Source organism: Populus nigra, chromosome 19 (genome assembly GCF_951802175.1).
Source record: "Populus nigra chromosome 19, ddPopNigr1.1, whole genome shotgun sequence".
NCBI lineage: Eukaryota > Viridiplantae > Streptophyta > Magnoliopsida > Malpighiales > Salicaceae > Populus > Populus nigra.
In genome coordinates, this window is record NC_084870.1 from 7,042,149 (window position 1) to 7,062,729 (window position 20,581).

Sequence of the window (20,581 nt, forward strand, 5' to 3'; positions counted from 1 at the left end):
CAGAGCATCGGTACGTAAGGGTACTGGTTTTCTACCAAGTAGTCAGGTACCCACGGAATCAGCGATGAATCTTCATTACATTATTACGTAAAAAAGATGGAATCCACTTTCGTGTGGAAACCACACGCACCATTACCCCACCAGATGCTCAATGCATATCGATTCTCGTCAGGTATGATGTTTCTTCGATTCTTTTCTTACCCTTCATAATTACAACTTGTACATTCTTCACATACAGCAACACCTGTAAAGTTTTGTGTGAACGTATTTTGTAAACTAGATAAAATTTAGGTCTGAGCATATTAAATATACACTTAGATAAAATTAATAACTTTTTATTTGATAATTAGATCGGGTTTATCTTTATAAAAAATAATTACTCAATAAAGACTCTCAAATTAAGTTTAAAAATTGCTATTTTAATTATTTTACTCACAGTCTTGGATTGTTTTGCTAACAGTCATTGATGTAGATTTTTATTTATTGAGAAAGCGATCAATTTATATTTACATCTTTCTTTATAAACAAAATAACGAAATTGGGTCTCATTGTGGATTTTTTCCCCTAAGGATCATGACTCATTATGAACATATATAGTTGAATAAAGAAAATACTACAGCATTCAACTATATGTCTTTTCCCACTTAAAAATACCTAAAAGATGAGGTTCATTGTCACCACCAAATTGTGTTTGTCCGACGTGAATGGTGCTTCCAATCTCGGCATAGATGGAGTGGTGGTGGTGGTGCTTCGTACGTCACCAGGTAAACTAATTGAGGACAGTACTGACAAGAAGAGATCAGTGGTGTCACAAAAATGTTGCCATCTTACATAGCGATTTGATAATTATTGGAAATGGCTGCATATATATATATATATATATATATATATATATATATATATATATATAGCATTTCAGAGCACCATGAGCCGTCAATACTGCTCGGAGATGCCGAAGCGTGCCCTTGTCCACCAGTGTTGCTCCTTCCATGTTTTACATGATATAATAACTTAATTACACTACAAATTTCACAATTTTACCGATTTAAATTTTCTGTTAGTCTATGATTTATAATTCATCGATAATATTTTTACCGACGACATTACCAATAAAAAACATTCGTCAGCTTTTTTTTAGTTGGTAATATCTAATTCCGTCACTAAATCAATTGGTAAAAAAAAACATTTGTCAATGGTTTTACAGATAGAAATTACGCGTCAAAAAAAATTCAGGTTAAAATATATTAATGAATTTATTCCGTCAATGAATATATAAAATACCAATAAATATTTCCGTTAATAATCTTATTAGTAATTATAAAATTTGCACCAAACCACTGTAAAAGTTCGACGGATATAATAACTTAAATTAGGAATAGTGTAAGCTAGCATGCAGGTCAATGCTTTCATCTCTTATAATCTCTTGTTTTTTCACCCACTTAATAATTACAAGGACCGCATTATTACAAAACAAATCATTAAGTGCACTCACATCCTTCTCAATTTTTAGTGCCATTTACTATAATATATATAATTCCTTCTTCTGGTGAAATTGTCGACAGCTCTACTCCAATAGCAATACTGATTATGAAAACGCCTTTTAAAACCACTCAAGTATTGAAGGCTGATTATGAACAATTAACTAGTATTAGGTACCATGCATGCACTCCTTTGATCGAGCACATCGTCTAGTTATCACACTATTTTTTAAGCTAAAAGTGGCTTATTATATAGAGAGAGCTAGTTATCATGAGATTAATTAGACCCCACATGATAAAAACAAATATGAATAAATACACCATGAGAGCATCAAATATATATATATATATATATATATATATATATATATATATATGAGAGTGAACATTTAAAGAAGTCAAAAATTAAAAAAAAACAGAAATTTATAGAGGAATAACATAAACTAACAAACGCAAAGACATTACTAGCTCAAGGATATATATGTGTGTGTGTGTCCGAAGAAGAATGCACGTGGTATAAAGAAAAAACCTTAATTTAACCCCAAATATGAGCTAAATCTCAATTGAGCCCCTAAGAATTTCTCAATGGGGTCATCAAAGTAAAAACAAAAATCTCAATTGAGAACTAACAAACGCAAAGACATTACTAGCTCAAGGACATGTGTGTGTGTGTGTGTCTGAAGAAGAATGTAGTATAAAGAAAAAACCTTAATTTAACCCCAAATATAAGCTAAATATCAATTGAGCCCCTAAGAATTTCTCAATGGGGTCATCAAAGTAAAAAAAATATCTCAATTGAGTTTTCCATATAAGCAATCTTTACAAATTTTTAATATAAAACATCAAACTCCTACAAATTGACATTATTTCTTATGCAAAGAAGCATTCAACTTGGATACGATTCATTAGTTAACATGTGTGAATGGGGGGGGATTCAATTGAGATTTTTCTGAATTCTTGAGATTCAATTGAAATAAATAATTATTTGGTGGCCATTTTATATATAATCTTTGTATAGTCGTGGGACTTAACTGGGGTTTGTGCGAAACAGAGACATGTTCAGAGGTGACTCGAATTATTTTACATGATGGAGATTTACTTTGAGGTTTCGGTTAATTTTAAATGTAGGAATGGGTGGATTAATGGAGGCATAAAATGGGAAGTAAGCTCCATGACTTACGGATCATATATAGAACTATTATAGGAAAGAAAATTGCAAAATGTATTCTATTTCTTTGGAGAATGTTCAATTCAAGTTTTATGATTTATGTGTGTCAATTGTTATACATCCATGCATGTTTAGAATCTCTAAGAAAAACTAATCAGAGGAAAAAAAAAACTATTAATGGTTTCAGATAGTCAACAAATAGTAAACATGGCAACATTGGAATATTTAATTATACTTTTCAAGGGACTAATATATATTAGCCCACTATTTAATTATATATATATACACTTCTATATATGATGAAAGCGTCGACAGATCTGCTCCTCCTTCAACAAATCAATGAAGCTTCATTATAAATTAAAAGGATTTTGAGGGCGAATATTCTTTAAAAGAGAGTCAACAAAAATTAATTACATGTCTTAAGTCATAATTAACGAATATTAAGATTTCCTGTGTGATTTTGTCATTGATGACTGGTTGATAATATATTAATGCCCTGCATCAAAATACAAACTCTACATGCATATCCTTTTCAAAGGTGGTGTTATTAAAACAATTAACTTTCTAATCCTTGATTTGGTAAAGATGTAGACATTAATTCTTTTCCAAAGATTTAGACAAGTACTGCCATTTTGACAGCATAAAAAAGTAATTGAAAGGAGCTTTCAGAATATCTTATGTGCACTTGATATACTCCAGCATCAATATTTTATCTCCATGACTCCATAGTCGATCGATACTAGATAATTTTCATCATTTCACCCCATAGGATTCATTTATCAATACCTACAGGATGCAGGAAAGCTGAGAGGTTAATTTCATTCTTGTGTGCTAGATTTCAGCATTGAATATTTTTAATACAACTTTGCATGAGATTTAGTTTTCACTTCTATCAATATTTAGGTATGTCTTGTCTTTATTCATGCAATTCCAATGTTTTGCGAAATTGATACTGACAAATGTGCTTGAATATAAAAACCTGTCAGTGCGTTTTTGTGGTGCCCGTTCCTTTGATGTTAGGGAAAGTCATGAGAAGACAGTTTGTCGTGATCCTGATGAGGATGGTTTGCCTTTTACTGGACCGGAGAAGTAATTCGTTAGTATTGGTACATGCAAACTAGCTCAATGTTCGGCCAATGATTCCATTAAGAAAAAGAGAACAAACACTTGTGAATTTGTGAAAACTTCAACCTAGAGCTTTTTCTGGCTATATTTTGAGTTGACTAATCACTGGTTGATGAGCTTCACATTGTGATTAAACTTTGCCACTAGTTGACAAATTAATAGGGTAATTGGATTTGGTTGTTCCATACTCTCTTGTAAACACAAGTTTCTTATCAAGGTAAGAGACTCTTTAATACTTAAGCTAATAGATGCACGAGGAGAAATAATATACAGAAAAGAAGGTAGGAGTTCTTCTTGTGTGAACTTAATTGTTTTATTTCTTGTTGGTCTAATGATCCAATGTATTTATAGATATTAATCGCGTGTCAATTTATCTCATAGAGAGTGGTTTAACAATGAAGAATAATTTATTTTCCTCGCATGTACCTCGTGGTGAGTGAAAAAAAAACAAGTTGTTAGTAAGATTGACACTCACAAGTGATTAACAAGGGGGGTAGATATCCTTTAAGAAAACATGATTAGCAGAAGATAGCCATCCATGAGAAAAGTAGTCGTTCTTATAGTTTTTGCATAAGCATAGAAAATTGACACCTAATAACTTTCTTGGAAGTTGTAATATGCATTGTAATATGTGCTGGTTATTGGGTTCTAGTGAATCGAGTTAAAAAACATGGTGGATAACATGTTTGGTGCCCTGTCCATAACATTTTATCCTATACAGGTCTGGGAAGTCTGTTTGGGTTGTGATAACATGTTTGGCGAGTTGTCTATAGCTTTCAATCCTAATACGGGCAAGGGAACCTTTGAAGAAATGCTTTGGTACTCTCATCTTTTTATTGTGTAATGACAAAAAGCTTAATTGTTCTTCTTTTACCTTCAGGTTTTACTTGAACGCAACCCAAAACTCAATTAGTTCTAAAAATTTCCTTTTCTTTCAGTCAGTTCAGGTTGAGTTTGGATGAAATTGCTCTCCTTTCATACAATTTTGGATAAATAAGTGTATAGCACTCAAATAAATAATCTCCCACTTGTTGAGGCTCAAGAGCTCGTGTAATTACTACTCTCGTCTCGTGTCTGTCTAGATTTTTTTTTGGCATGGAGCAGATGAGCAAGATTCGGAGGGAGATGGATGACAGTAGCCACTTTTATGGCGAGGACATACCAAACCAGACATGTTAGGTGCATGCATTTGACTGAGGTTTCAGATTAGTCTTAATTTCTGGTGTTGCCATCCCGACTTACCTGTCTTGCAACTGGACTAGAAAAAGATGTCATGAGCTTCAGAAAAGAATGTCTTGCATACAATCGGGCGTTTTACAAGGACAGAAAGGATGACTTTATGGCATTTAATTATCTGATCTTGATTTAACTCTTTCTGGGAGTTTAACTCTGATGAATTTGTTACTTAGGTTAGTGGGCATGAATTAAGTCAGGTTTAGTTCTAGTAAACACATATTACTCAAGTTTTAGGCCCGCTGGAATTTGTCTATCATTTTCACGTCAGAAAAAAAATTCTGGACTAGAAATCGCAGCTTGTTAAAGTATAAGAGCTGGGTTTATATAGCAGAGAAAAATCTTCCAAAGTGCTATGTAGGCATGTAAACTCAAGCAATATTATCGCTCACATAATCTCCCACGTATTCTTTGCATTTCACTCAATCTTTCATTAGTTACAGCTATATATATCTACATATGAAACATATCGGTAAATCTGGCATTATGCTTACAAACAAGTTTCTTACAATTTGCATGTCTCTATTCCTTATCTCTCACATTTCCAGTGCGTGAAGAAATTTAAATATTGTGTCACTACAAACAGGATCATCAAGATATAGTGCAGGTGCTATTATATGCTTGGGTACGGTGCTTCTTATCATATGCACTATCCAGGACTAATAGACATACAGCTTGGTGATGGAATTTAGGCTTGATAAGGTTCCAAACGACTCGAAAATTTGATCTCAAGCTTAACTGAATCACTATCGGCAATCCGTTTCCTGATTCTAGCATGTCCTGCATATTTCTTCCAGCGCCATACATCGGTTTGTTCCTGGTTCCCACAGACAATTGGAACAAAGTTGAAGTATGGCTTTGAGCAAATAGTTTTGAGCCCTGCCAAGTTATAAAAGCCACAGCAAACATTGTATTATAACTACAAGAAGAAATTGAATTTCATAAAAATGGTTCATAGTGTCGTGTAAGATATGCTTACACGTGACATTGCGAAACGGAGGTGACCGAATGACATTTCCAAAATTGGAGGTTGAACATGAAGGCCGAAGATCTTGGACTTGTTTTCTATCAATAGATCAATGGAACAATTGCAAGTCAGGATCTTAGTCGTAACACCAGAGCCGTCAACTCCTTCCCCTAGTCCAAATTGCCGAATTCCTGCCATCTGTATCGAATTTTTTGTAACTTTAAACCCACAGTAGATTTAAGAATCTGTTGTAGATGTGTCAAGTTCTTTAGTAACGGGTCATCAATTTATCGAGGAAAGCACGGTGCTCGGTCATGGGCCAGATCTTCGAATTTGTGAGCAGTCCTCTATTTTAGGCCTAAAAATCAGGTCACATTGGTCCTAACCATTAAGCCTCTGCAGTACCTGGCTTCAAAGGCTCTTTATTATAGTGGCCTGAAACTAGAATCCTCCTAGTATTTTTTATTTTTTTTTGTTAACAGAGGGGGCCGAAAGACCCAAAGAAAAATAAAACTAAAACTATACCATCTAAAATTGCCTCCACCTATCAACTATCAAAGTCGTTATACAAATTTTGCTTAAGACAAATTGGGGAATCCTCCTATCACGTGGAATTACATGTTTTACAAGGTTATCTGGATTGTGTAAAATAGCTTGTTCTGTATCAACCCCAGTTCGATCAATAAAACAAAAAACTAAATTAGAATTGTTCGCAAAGACTTATAATTATATTTTTCTAAAATTCCCTACTTGGTTTGATGGGAACACATGTCTACGATATAGAAGAAGAGAGAAAAAGATCATGTACCTTGATTGACATCTTGGGTGGTGGAGGTTTTGTAGCAACATAAAAAACAAGCAAAGCAACACACAAACTCAACACAAGCCTCCAAAATATTTGCCAAGAAACCCACGCACATGAAGAATTCCTCCTAAAAGAACAATATTTCCACCACCACCCACCTTTCTTCTCGTCGTAAAAATCATCTTCTTCTCCCACCTCTTCCTTCTCTTCATAACCATCATCAACGTTAAATCCATGACCATCAACAATGATCAAACGATTTACCCCTTTCTCCGCTCCACCAACCTTCTTCTCATTGAGGAAAGAGTTGTTTGATCCACGAGAGGATGAGTAACGGGAAAGGGTGAACCTTGAGACCTCAGGGTTCTTGCTGATGAGTATAGTATCTGATCTTGTTGGTGAATGGTATGTGGATTCGAGAATATTATTGTTGGTCTTGATATCTGCACTGTTTGCATGGGAGATGGTAGATGGACTTTGAACGTAGTATGCACACGGGTAGGAGTGAAACAAGGCCTCCTGGTCTTCATTGTCCATTCTATGAATGTTGTGTTCGGACATTGAGAGTGAGTGTTGTGCGTGTAAGAGAGAGGAGTCGATAGAAGAAGACACAGGTGGGTGTTTGTGACAAAGAGATGGGGATTTTAAAAGGAATAGACCAAAGGATGCTTCCTTGATTTTGCTTGGGCTACGTTTTGAGTACCCTAAGCTTAATAATCACTTCTTCTTTGGTGCATCAGGTCATGTATTACTAACAGAAAATCAAAAAATACAAACGAAAATACTAAAAAAATATATTCGTTGAAAAATTGCTGACAGATTTTACAAACAGAAATATTTTCTCAGTAATTTTATCTGTAAAATTATTGGTAAGTTGTTAATACTATTCATCATGCTAATTACAAAGAGAATCACCGACCGAACATTCCGTCGGTATTTTACAGAGAGCTCTGAAACTATTCACTTTTCAATTGCACTGTTAATTACTATTTTTTATAGACAAAATCACCGACGGATTGAAAACCCGTCGGTGTTATTTGGCAATTTTTAGAAAAATTTAAATTAAATATTACAGACGGAATTACCGACGGATTGAAAAGTTATCGGTGATATTTGACCGTTTCTGAAAATTTTTGATTAAATTCAAAATTTAAATTATAGACGGAATCACCAACAAAATGATTAAAAACATTAATATTTAATTATTCGTCGATAAAACCATCGGTAAAACGTCGCAATAAAAAGCCTAGAATCCCTAATTTCACAACAGACTCGTCTCCTTTCTTCTTCTTCTTCTTTTCCTTCTCTTCTCTCCTCAACTCCTTCTCTTCTCCTCCATGCTCATGTATGTCTTCTTCTTCTTTTTTATTTTTTCTTCTCAGTTTTTTTTAATTAGTATACTTTATGAATTTGTTTTTTTTCCTCTTCTTAGCTTCACTTGCAACTACATTAAGGTAAAAAAAAAATTCTTTTTTTTTTCGTGTTTTTTTCACTATATTTGTTTTTTTTTTAATTGTTTTTGTTCTTAATAATTGTATGAATGTTTTTGTAAGATTTTTTTTTTATATGAGATCAATTTTTAGTTGTTTTATTTATAGGATTTTTAAATTTTTTTTATAAGAATTTTTTTAGTTGAATTTATTTTTTCGTGTTATTTATTTGTTGTAAATTTTTTTGAGTTGATTTTTTTCTTCTTTTTTCCAAGCATTTTGAGTATTATAGAGTGTTGATTAATATTAATTTAATTATTTTATATTTTTAAAAAATATATTTATTTTTAAATAATTATCGACGGAATTACATACGGTTTGTTTCCGAGGGAATTACTGACGGAATGAAATATTTTTTTTTTGCTCGCTTTTTCTGTCAGTAAATCCATCGATAATAATATTTTTTTTATTACCAATGGACTTATCGACGGACAAAAAATTACCGATAAAAGATTCACCGACTGTAAATCTAAAGATTGTGGTACTGTATGTATGATTACAACAATTCCTTTTATATTTGTGAAAGTGATATAAATTTGCAAATGAAATATGAAGAGTGATGATAAATTGATAGTGCCATTGCTTAAAAGATAAGTGTTAGTTGACTGTCATATATACAAGGATCGATCTTCTTAAGTTTAGCCATTTGATCATCTTCTTAAAAGGGACACAAAGAAATTCATTATATTTTTTTGAAAACCAACCATATATATATATATATATATATATATATATATATATATATATATATATATATATATATATATATATTACAAGGTGAAATTTGCCTATTAAATTAACATAAATAGCAGGCTAAAACACCAGCCACAAATAACATTATTTTGATTGTTTCGTATATTTACACCATGTATTAGTTTATTTTTCTAATTTGATGATCTTGAGAAAGAATCAATCTGTGGCGTCCTGATATTGTTTGATTCTGTTAACAAATCAAATGAAGTTCAAGAATATGGAGGGAGTACAATATGGAGAAAGAAATTTATTATATGAAAAAAAAAAGTAAAACAAGGGGTTTAAGACTGCAAACAAATAATATTTAACCCAATATATACACAAAGATTAATCATCAAATATAAAGAATGACGATTCACATGTAATAAGCAACAACATGACCGACTTGTATATGTCAAATTATGAATCTCTATCTAAATTCTAGCAAGTTAATTAACAATATTTCACGTAATGTTTTCCGTTATAGGCACAGAATAATACTCCTAGCTTCTTGGTCATCTTGGTGCCGAAAGATGATTGTAGGAAAAAAAAATTAAGCGGAATTACGGGGGCATCCTGGTTCTCCCAAGACACCAATGGTTTTTTAAGTGCTTTACACCGAATTGTCTGTCTCTTTTACAAAACATCCTAGGAATGATGGCAAAGTAAGCACGCTTCAGCATTTCCTTTCTCTCTTTTAATTGTGTTTTCTTTTTTTCTTTTTTATATGTGGAAAAGGCTCCAGTCTTTGCCAAAAAGCAGACAAAAGGGCCTTTTTCAATAAAGAAAATAGACTACGCGTTCTTAGCCCTCATCCCTGTAATTATTCTATGGGTCTCTCTATTATGCGCTCTGATAGGCATGCCTTGTGCTTCCAAGCTGCACCAAATCATATAGTCTCTGGTTCATCAACCTTGATTACCTAATTAACTTGTATCGATCGATCAAGTAATCTTCATAGTTTAAATCAATATACCCTCTTTTTTCCTCTCCAAAATTATTATAATAAAAAACTTGGTTGGCTGATCATTTGAATCCATTACAGTAGTCGATTAATGTTTATCATCGAGTGATTGAGAAAAATGCTGTCCAGGGTGGGAATACTCGATTGGAATGAGCAGTGGATACTGTGCAAAATTTGAATGAATATCCCTTGCTTTTGAAGAGATGATGGATTGAGATGCAAGAGTGTCCATATATGGTCATGATTGAAGGTAATAGTGAGAACACTGATAAATAATCTATCTGAGCAGCTTTTTCTTTTATAGCACGACGTTATGAATTGCGATTCCCACTTCCACCATCATCATCACGACCAAAAATATTGTATAAATCGAAACTAGATCGATAGTGGACCTCCTGTTATTTATATTCGTTTCTCGAGGATAGTGTTTTCCTCCAGATTTTAGCTGGCACGATCAAAATCCCCACGGCCACCCAAAAAATTGTTGAATTTGTGACTTTTCGTGAAAATTAGGGCTCCAAGATTTCACCATTATTAGAGATTGTTCCATCTTGGTGTTTAATGGACATATTTAGGATCTAGACCATCCTCTCAAAAGTTCGTGTGATTATGAGGGGAGATGTGGAATGCAACATCGGGCTTGCTTCTTTTTTTTGTCCGTGAAATTCATTTAACATGGAGATGAAGCGATTTTATTCATATAATGGCATTGCAGTAATATGAAGTATTGTGATGTGTTAATTTGTCCAAATCAAATACAGAAATGATATGTATGCTTCTTGACAATGGATACACTAAATACTTGAAATTTCATGAAGTGGAGGACAAGGTGACGACAGAAAAAAAATTACAAAATAAAAAATAATAATAACATCGTGCATTGCTATAAAATAAGACGGTTTTATTTATTTTTATGTTTTAAAAATATTTTTAAATTTTTTTAATATTTTTAAAATTTTAGATTATTTTTATATGAAAATATAAAATTTAAAAATAAAACATACTTTAAAAAATTGTTGAGCTGTTAATAGTCACGGGCAGATAGTAGTCGCCTAAAGGACCTCCTAGGCTTGCAACCTTCGGGCTTTATGACTTTCATCAGGTTGGGCTAGCTTAGATAGCTGGGCCTTGCGATAGTTTTAATGAATAAATAAATTTATGCTCCTTTCCCCGACAGACAGCGACGCTTTGGCCGAGTGGTTAAGGCGTGTGCCTGCTAAGTACATGGGGTTTCCCCGCGAGAGTTCGAATCTCTCAGGCGTCGCATGTTTTTTTTTTTCTTTTTTGTTTATTTGGTTTTTAGTAAGCTATAAACTCCGTCCCTATAGTTTTATTAAATTAATTAATTAGTCATTATAGATTCAGACATTAAAACTCTATATTTTTAAACCATTTATAATTTAGTCATTCTACCAATTTCATTTTATTTCTCAAATTTATTTTGTTAGTCTTTGAGAAATAGAAAAGGAAAATTAAAGAGAACTAGATTTCTAATTAAATTGAGGATGACTAACTTTAGTTAAAGGATTATTTAATTAATTATATATATATATATTAATTAGTCTTAATAAATTATAGGCACAAAGTTATAATTAACTCTCTCTTTTTTTTAATTGGACTAGTGATTTTTTACTCCTTTTGCCCACTTATTTTGATTTTTCTTTTCATGAAATATGCTTTTTTTCCTGCGCCAACGCAGATAATATTTATAACGTTAAGATGTTAACAAGTAAGACAGTTGATGATGAGATGGATGAGGTAAAATTATCTTGTCTAACCCCATTGATTATCCTTAGCCTCATTAAAAGAAAATAAAAGGGATGGTGATATTATTGTTTACTGTTGTTCTAGAAAATAAAAGAAAATAGAGGTATATTAGTCTTTTGCTATTTATTTGCATAGTAAAATGATTAATATGTCCTTTGATTAAAAAATAATGCACAAACAAGAAAGGCACTTTCAATTTTTTTATCAGTAAAATTACCTAAATGTCTTTACATTGAAATTTTCTCTCTCTTTGGGCAAGGGGTTTTATTGTCTTTTCCACTTGATATTTTTGTAATTACCAAGTCTAATCCGGGACACTTTAGTATTTAGGCATATATATAATATTAATTTATTTAAAAAAGTCACTTGTGCGTGAAGTTTAAGCAGACACACATGAGTGCTCCCGCATTGTCTGGATGGCGCGTGTAGTGTCGTATAGTGGCCAAACTCTGACTCCCACAACGGCATTTTAATCCTCGCGATGTAGCCTTTTTTATTGGTCGACATGTGTGGTAAAGAAATATTGGGTTTTGTGCTAATAGTTTTTTTTCTTATGTCTTTTTTCTATTCTCCTTGATTTTAAAGCCTTCCCCGTATGTTTTCTAAGCAACAATTCGATTTTGGTGTTTTTTAGATTTGATTTCTATTTTTTATTGCTATTTTTTATTTTAAATAATCCATAAAATTGAAATTTTCTTTCAATTTAACCCTCATTTGATTTTCTTTACCTTTTAGATTTAGTTCTTATTCATTTATTTATTATTTTTAATCATTCTCTTAATTAAATTATCATTTCAATCATCCATCAATATTTTATATCATTTTTAGTTCATTTATATCATTCTCTTAACTAAATTATTTTTTCAATTGCATCCCTCAATATCGTAGTTCATTTTATTTTATGTCAGATTTAGCTCTTATTTTTTTATATAGATATTTGTTTTATTTTTAATCTTATTTTATTGGAACTTTCTTTTTTGATTCCACATATCAACATTTTATTTATCAGGATTTTATTAATTTTTCGGGTCATGAATTTGAAAAATTGGATCGGGATCGCTTCGATTTTTTCTTAAATTCTTTTTTACAATTGTTTTTTTGTGGTTTTATTTTTTTATGAGATTATCCTGATTTCATGTGTTAGGTCACAAGTTTTGCATGTTAGCCCTGTTTGACTCGATCCCATCATTTTTTTATTATTTTATATTTTTTAATTATATTATTAAATTAATCAAAATTTAACCCGAATCTCATTTTGTTTGAAAATACTACTGTTTTCTAAACATTTCTTAAATGTTAAAAGAAAGTTTGGTCCTGTCCGCGGCACTTACTACCAATCTAGCTAAACTCAAAACTTTGACTTACTCCGCTTGGGATCAAACAAGCCAGAAACCTCTCTTTGACAGATAATATTCATTTTCAATCTTTGACAATTAATTTGACACGTTTGGTAAAGAGATTTTCTTTTAATTTGGGGGGGGGGGGGGAATTAATGAGTATATTCTAATATAATTGCTGAGTGAGATGAAGTGATGTCAGATTTAAGTAACTTATGATTACATCTTGATTGATAGATTGAAGTTCAGTAGATCGAGCAGCAGGAGCACCGATTAATTACACATAATAAGACGTAGAGAAAGAGTCTGACTGTATGTAACAAGCTTCTTCTTATTAACGTAAGGTGTCTTACATTATCCTTCTCATCACATCTCATCTCCCACTAATAACAACCTTCACCTCCTCATTATTTTCTGTTTATAATTTGTACATGCTACTAAACAATTCACCTACTAATCGTGCCTTTATTTCCCCTTCTACTTTCTATACTGCTATTCACATTTCTCTCCTTCAAGGGAACGATGATTATTGCACCAACTCGTTCCAAGAAATGACCGAATGCCTCGAAGACCGATCCAATTACATACAAAGAATCTCTGGCCACCTCTAATCTCTAATTTGCAATACTTATTGCATGCCTTTCCAACAATAAGGAAGCGTTCACGCATAAACTTCTTTCACAGCTGGAAGAAACAAAAGGTATAGAGAGAGCAAGCAGAATATTGATGGGAAAAAAAAGGATTTTTTTTTCAAAAATAAAAACTTTTGAGGGTACCAAACTAGAAAGTTTGAAAAAGAAGTTTGTTTTGGTAATTTTGAGGAAGAAAGTATATGCCCAAAATTTCCTAGGACATAGCATCGATAGCAAAGGGTAGCTTTATGAGAAGGGGCCGGGGGTAAGGGTAGATGGTTATTCTACTTGGAAATCAAGTAAAGGAAAGGAAGTTATGTTTTCCATTAAGCCTTCAAAATCCCATTCTCCCATTCTTAAGTTTTCTCCTTGCCAATGATTTTCAAGCCCCAAAATGTCCTCAACTTTAAATCTCTGATCAGTATTGTTGAAGCAAGTATTATCGAAGCAAGTATTATCGAAGCAGTTGTTGTTGTTGCTTTTCATGCCAATTCTGTTATTACTCACTGTATTATTCTCTTCAAAGCTTCTACTCTCTAGTGGTGGAAGAGAAAGATCACTTTCTAGGCCCGTTTTATTATTGGCCTCCAAAATCCCATAATGATCACCATAAAATCCATCTCCCATACCCACTTGTGTCAAGCATGTAGACATGTCAAAGAAACTCGCTGCACCAGTCACATCATAGCGGTTGTTGAGCATGGAGAAAGAATCAAATTGGTTGCTTGTGATCATACCTTGCATGGATATGGATGATGAGGAAGATGAGTCCATGCATAGAGTCATAGTGTCAGGATCATGCATGGGCATGATATTTCCTATGGCATGATCTCTTGGCTCTGATGAATCACTGTCATTTGGTGAGGATGTGGAAGTGTTATTGATCTTCAATCTTTTTTTTAATGTGGAGTTCCAGAAATTCTTTATTTCGTTGTCTGTCCTTCCTGGAAGACGTGCCGCAATCTGAGACCACCTGCTTTGTTTAAATACATAACTGTGAGTCTGTAACAAACACGTATCCATATATATTCAAAGCATGCATCTTAATTAGTTATGCTGAAAGCTGAAAAGGAAGGGATGAGCACACGCTTATATGATCTCTTTCTACTAGGCAGAATATATATTTCCTTTCTTATCTCCCCTGTTGTTTCTGAACAGATTCTACTGGGCATAAAGGAAATCTCTAAAAAAAGGGCGACAAAAGTTGATTAGTGCTCTTTTTTTGTGTGCGTGGGAGGTTTTTTCAGAACTGTTCATTTTAACTTTGCTATTGTTAAGATTTTTTATAGCATGCACTGGACCAATTTGGATTAAAACATGATAAGTGCTATGAGAATATTCAGCGAAAATTGTGCAGAACGTTAATGATTTATGGGTGATCAAATTAAATGAAGCTGGAAAGTCCAAATAAGAGGCATATCAGAATTTGTTAACTGTTGGTAAACTATTCGGTCCATATAACAAACTTATAAAACCAACTGTAAACTACATATATTCTCACAAGGCATATCAAATTGATGACCCACTGGAGCTAGGAGCAATGGCATACTCCAGTAAATTAAGAGATGTTGATACGTAGTTTAGCATATATATATATACACATTGACAACTCCTCAAAGCCTCTAGGTGAAAATAATATAAAGAGAAGGCAAAACTGTGCATGAATATTACTAACATTCAATGTTTCTATACATTATATCCACTTAATATCTACAAATGTCTGGGAGGTTTCTATACTTTTCTCGTCACGAATCTGATGAATAATTAACATTATTGCAACTTGTCTACGCTACACACGTACTACTATATCTTGTGAATTTACAAGTAATTAAACTAGGTCTGATTACCAATTTGTTTAAGTAATTGCTAGCTTCCTTTTTCTTTTTCTTTTTCTTTTTCTTTTCTTATCCATACATGATCGATCGATCCAAGAGTATCTTGATGTATTTACAAAACGAAACAGCGCCAGCAACTGGGATTGTTGACATAATTAAAATGTTTTATATATATATTGGTTGACCGTTATATATAAAAGAGAAGAATAAAGAAAAAAAGAAGTACCTGTTGCCAAGAATGGTGTGCAAATGGATGATAAGCTCTTCTTCTTGAGGAGAAAAGGCGCCACGCTTGAGGTCAGGTCTCAAATAGTTAATCCAACGAAGACGGCAACTCTTGCCACACCTTTGCAAGCCTGCATTCCTAGCAATATCACTCCAACACCCTTGTCCATTAGTTAACATATACTTGATGAGTTTCTCATCTTCCTCTGGTGACCATAAACCCTTTCTAAGTTTGGCCTTGTTAATGCTACTATTGCTCGGTACTCTATCTTTGCCCACTAGATCCGGCTTCCTCATTGTGTTTGATAGTATACTCTGATCAGCCAGCTAGCTAGTACTACGGGAGCCTTTCTTCTCTTAATCTTAACTTGTTTGATGGAAATGAGAGAAAGCTATACAGCGAGGTAAATGATAAATATTGTTAATTTGTAGTCGTATATCTGAGAGAGAGAGAGAGAGGGAAGAGGACGCTTCATGGAGTGGTAAGACTGACGATGATTGTGATGGGTTGTGGGGTTTGCTTTACAAAAAGAATATGAAGAGAAAGATCAAGAGAGAGAGCAATATTTGTGTCTGTTGTTGGTTGATGGGTAGAGTGGAAAACGGATTGGAGGGGGACCTCCCTAGCTCATAGAGAAAGAGAAGGAACGGTTGGTCTTCTTGTCTTTGACTCTATCTTGTCTTTTTCGATGCATTTTTCTTCACTCACAAGGTAATCATCATGTGTATATGAGACAGATACAATTTTGCTTCCACTTCACATAATGCTCTCTTTCTCTCTCTAGGTTTATACTTCTAAAACACGGGTGGCAGGCTTCAAATCCAGAGAGAAGAAATGCACAGGTACTTTTAGTACAACATTTTCTCTAGCTAGGGCAAAATTATTGTTGCATATTAATTCGTTACATGCTTGTCTGTTGAGCTCGATTAAGATTACTAGCTAAAGTGAATTACATTCAAACATAATCTCTTTATTGTCAGCTAACTGCCTGATAGTATTTGCGTCTCAAGCAAATTACTTTCTCATTTTCCTACTAACAGAAAGCTAGTTATAGAGAAAAGATATCTTTTTGCAGCCAAAGCGCTATCTTTTCCCTAAAATGCTTGCTGTCATGCAACTTAATAAGATTATATTTCGTGTGGCAAAATAACAGTGATCATATATCCAGGGGAAAAAAAACAAAAAAAGATGAATCAGAGCGTCCATCATAAGTGCTAGTACCTGATTAATCATTTTAGGAAGCACAAGATAGGTGTCATTAGTCCTCTGTATAGAGCTGTAGGTACAAAACTATGTCCATTTCATGTGTTAATTAGTTGAGGACCTGAAAGGACAAGAAGGATAAAGGAAGAGATTAATGAGCTAATTAAGCAGATAATGGTAACATCAGTAAGATTGGCATGACTGTGTCAATAGATAAAGTTAAGGTTTCTCTTCATTTCCAATAAGGACATCTGCTTGTCTTGTAAGGCTATGAACAGTTGAAAGTAGAACATTTATATATTCATCAATTCAAAGAAATTTCTGCTAAAGTATTTCATTTCTTGTCTATTAATTTGGCTTTTGCTTTTCAATTTTTAAAACCCCAACATCATTATAGAATATAATTAATCTGATATTCAAAATGATCTTTATTCCATATCCTCATAATCATAACATTAATTATTAATGTTGTTATAGATTTATCCTATATACACTTCTAAAACAACAAATTCCAGTCTTTATAATTATAGTAAATAAGCTATTCCAGGACCATGATATATGTGTGTGTGTGTGTGTATCATGTATTGTTTGTTGCTTTTTGCAAGATAATTAAGGCAGAAAATTAATTATTAATTAAGTTCAGGAATGATCAATACCAAGATGTTCTCACTTTGAAGCGGAACTAAATGACCTTGACAGGTGGTCTACATGAGTGATCAACAAGCTTGGCACTATTTGATATGTAGACCAGAAAATGAGAATTTGAGCGTTTTAGCTATCTCAGGCAAAAGGATACCTCGTAGCTTTCATTTTCTTATGTGCTGGAAGAGTTATCTATCTTATAGCAATTTCCTTTCCTTACCTAACCCCCTCTTCCCTACATGCCACGAATTGCTCTATGGAAGCATAATTTCATGTATAATAGGAAAGGAAATATAGACAGTATCAGCAATTTCAAATTAGTCATTGTCCAAACCAAATAAATATTAGATGAGAGCTAGTCTTGGTCAATTCTTGTGAAACAAAAGGGTTATGGAGTTGTTCAGTCCTTGATCCTCTATTCCTCTGTGTTGACAAGGACTGCAGCAAATTTTCTGGTAAAAAGCAACTACTGCAAAACTCTGAAGCTACTCAAATGGTTCCAAAGCATTCTCTTCTGTCTAAAAACAGCTGTCCAGGCCAAAAAAGAAAAAGAAAAAGAAAAAGAAAAAGAAAATCTACCTCCTTATGAGGCTGTCCTAAGCAACATGTTCAACTTTGTTAGGAAGACAAGAAAGACCACGTAGCCTAGATAGTTGTTAACTTCGTGCCCAGAAATGTACATATCTCTGTCTGCCTTCAGATATAAGGGGCCAAGAGCAAATATTTTCGACAGTGCTAGATCAAATTATGACTTGAAAAGCAAAAAAGAACTCTCGAGAACCATGAAACAGAAGTGAAGACGAGTAAAATATTTTGCTCGACTATAATATAGCCCATTGTACGTATTCATCACCTTAAAAGGTCCACGACGTTATGAGTGTCCTTCCTTTTTAGGGCATCAATGCCAAAACGGAGAGTGATAAAATGGAGATGGAGGGTTTTTAACAATGGCCCCCACGAGAAGTGATCAGCTCAATTATTTGCTAGCCTTTGTACTGTAGATCACGATCCACCAGCCCTTCTTTTCCCCGAGTTTGTTCTACATACATGGCTAGGACATGAGTTGATTTATTATTATATTTTCATGTAGAGATCAAAGAGAGAACATGATTTGCTTCCATTGTAAAACAAGTCACACATCACAAATTATTATATCTGAGCTAATTAATTCACTCGAGATAGATCTTCATGACCAGTTATAATTTCCATGGGTCTCCATCTCTTCATCACTTCTCATGCAAACAATATTTGAACCAAACATTCGAGATGACTTCCTTAATTTCCAATGTTGCAGTGACCAGCGTAAGATCCGCGTTTTGGTGGATTGGTCGTTATCAATATATAAATCACCCAAAAAAAATCAATAAAATAATAATTCTAAGTACATATAGAAAGAAAAAAAAAACACTGAGCACAAGCTCAACGAGGAAACACCTTAAATTGAAGCTATATATATATATATATATATATATATATATATATATATATATATATATCCCCAATTGCGATCTTGAATATTATTAATTAGTAATTGATCTATTTAATTATATATGTGGTTTCAAGGATCACTGAAACCAACTTATACTGAAGAAAAATCGTAAGATGTTGAAAACATTGAAGCTGGTAATATTTTCACTCGTCTTCATCAGGTTTAATGAGAAAATACTATACGTTTTGGACTTATTGCTTTCCAATACAGAGGGGGTGGGAGGGAGAAAAAGTTGATTCGTAACAGTGAAGTTTTGATCTGCTAACAAAGAGGGACCAAACCTCGAGTTGCGTTTTTCTTGCTCATATTGCTATCGTTGTATAGTTAGTTTGTCCGCGCTCTAATCCCAGTTGTAGCAAAAGTTTTTTTTTTAACATAAAAAAAATATGCAGGAGTTATATATCAATAAAAACAATTTAGAAAATAATTAAAAAATTTAATGCAGTCATTTAATAAAATTATTTAAGAATTATATATATTAATAATATTTAAAAAATGTCAGCATTAACTAAAAACAGTTGAAAAACTTATATATAAATATAAATTAAGATAGTTTATCTAGTGTTGTGGGAAGCTAGATAATTGACGTCCACGTGCCTAGTCAAAAACACAGTTTAGTGGGGTTGTTTATTACCAAAATAATGTTGTTTTGAGCGTCTTTTCGTTAAAAAAAAAATCAAAACTTAGGTTGATACTGCCGTCTCGAACTATAGCTCTTTGTCAAATCATTCAATAATCATATCTGAGGCAATTGTATATAAACAAAAATCCCAGATTCCAAAACTCCAATTTCAAACGTGAAAATTTATATCAATCAAGCAAATCCCTCAGTGAAAGTCGTAATGAGTGTTCGATAGCGTGGAGCAATGTCAGGTTTCATGATATGAAGTTCTAATAAGCAAACCACTGGTGTTATGTATCCAATATCCATGCATTCATGTGTGTATTTTATATGTACAAAAAGCCACTGCTGTTGCTTCCATGTTCCAACCCAAATGCTAAGAAATTGATAGCTTCTCATTTTATGCGTTAGCCCCTTCAATGCTCAATCAAGATATCAAATGGGCTTTTATCAATTCACTCGTGATTGCTGATCCCCTAATTTGTCTGAAATGCAAAGCAATTTACCGTAGGGAAGTACAAGTAATAATGACGCCGCGAGCTCTAATGAGTAATGACACTCTCGCCAATGATGAAACCGAATACATTTGGATGAGGAGGTGCCATTGGAAGTCATGTGGCAAGAGAAGCATCATCTACGAGATTCTCAGAGTTGCTACTTTGTCACCGTAACCTTGTCCGCATCTGAAGTATATGTTTTGAAGATAAATGTTTTTTAAAAATAAATGTGTTTTGAAGAAATATTAAATTAATATTTTTTTAAAATTTTCTCAATCATTTTGAAGTATTAATATAAAAAAAAAAAAAATTACACCAAAATCTCAAACACAAAGTTACTGAGTTAATGATACTTTAGATTCTATTTAA

At 33.2% G+C, this 20,581-nt stretch overlaps 2 protein-coding genes and 1 non-coding gene across 3 annotated transcripts; 1 reads left to right on the plus strand and 2 right to left on the minus strand.

The window, feature by feature from the left end:
- Positions 1 to 5,385: 5,385 nt before the first annotated feature.
- LOC133679613 (uncharacterized) lies at positions 5,386 to 7,442 on the minus strand. The gene is made up of 3 exons (XM_062102264.1): positions 6,780 to 7,442; positions 5,984 to 6,169; positions 5,386 to 5,883 (listed from the first exon to the last, which is right to left on the minus strand). The coding sequence occupies exons 1-3, from the start codon at positions 7,335 to 7,337 to the stop codon at positions 5,596 to 5,598; spliced, it is 1,032 nt and encodes a 343-aa protein (XP_061958248.1). The 5' UTR covers positions 7,338 to 7,442; the 3' UTR covers positions 5,386 to 5,595.
- Positions 7,443 to 11,144: 3,702 nt separating this feature from the next.
- Positions 11,145 to 11,226, plus strand: TRNAS-GCU (transfer RNA serine (anticodon GCU)). The gene has a single exon. It is a non-coding gene; the product is annotated as a tRNA-Ser (tRNA).
- Positions 11,227 to 13,377: 2,151 nt separating this feature from the next.
- LOC133679770 (transcription factor MYB83-like) lies at positions 13,378 to 16,214 on the minus strand. The gene is made up of 2 exons (XM_062102457.1): positions 15,760 to 16,214; positions 13,378 to 14,671 (listed from the first exon to the last, which is right to left on the minus strand). Exons 1-2 carry the CDS (start codon positions 16,053 to 16,055, stop codon positions 13,978 to 13,980), a joined length of 990 nt encoding a protein of 329 aa, XP_061958441.1. The 5' UTR covers positions 16,056 to 16,214; the 3' UTR covers positions 13,378 to 13,977.
- Between the last annotated feature and the right edge of the window lie 4,367 nt (positions 16,215 to 20,581).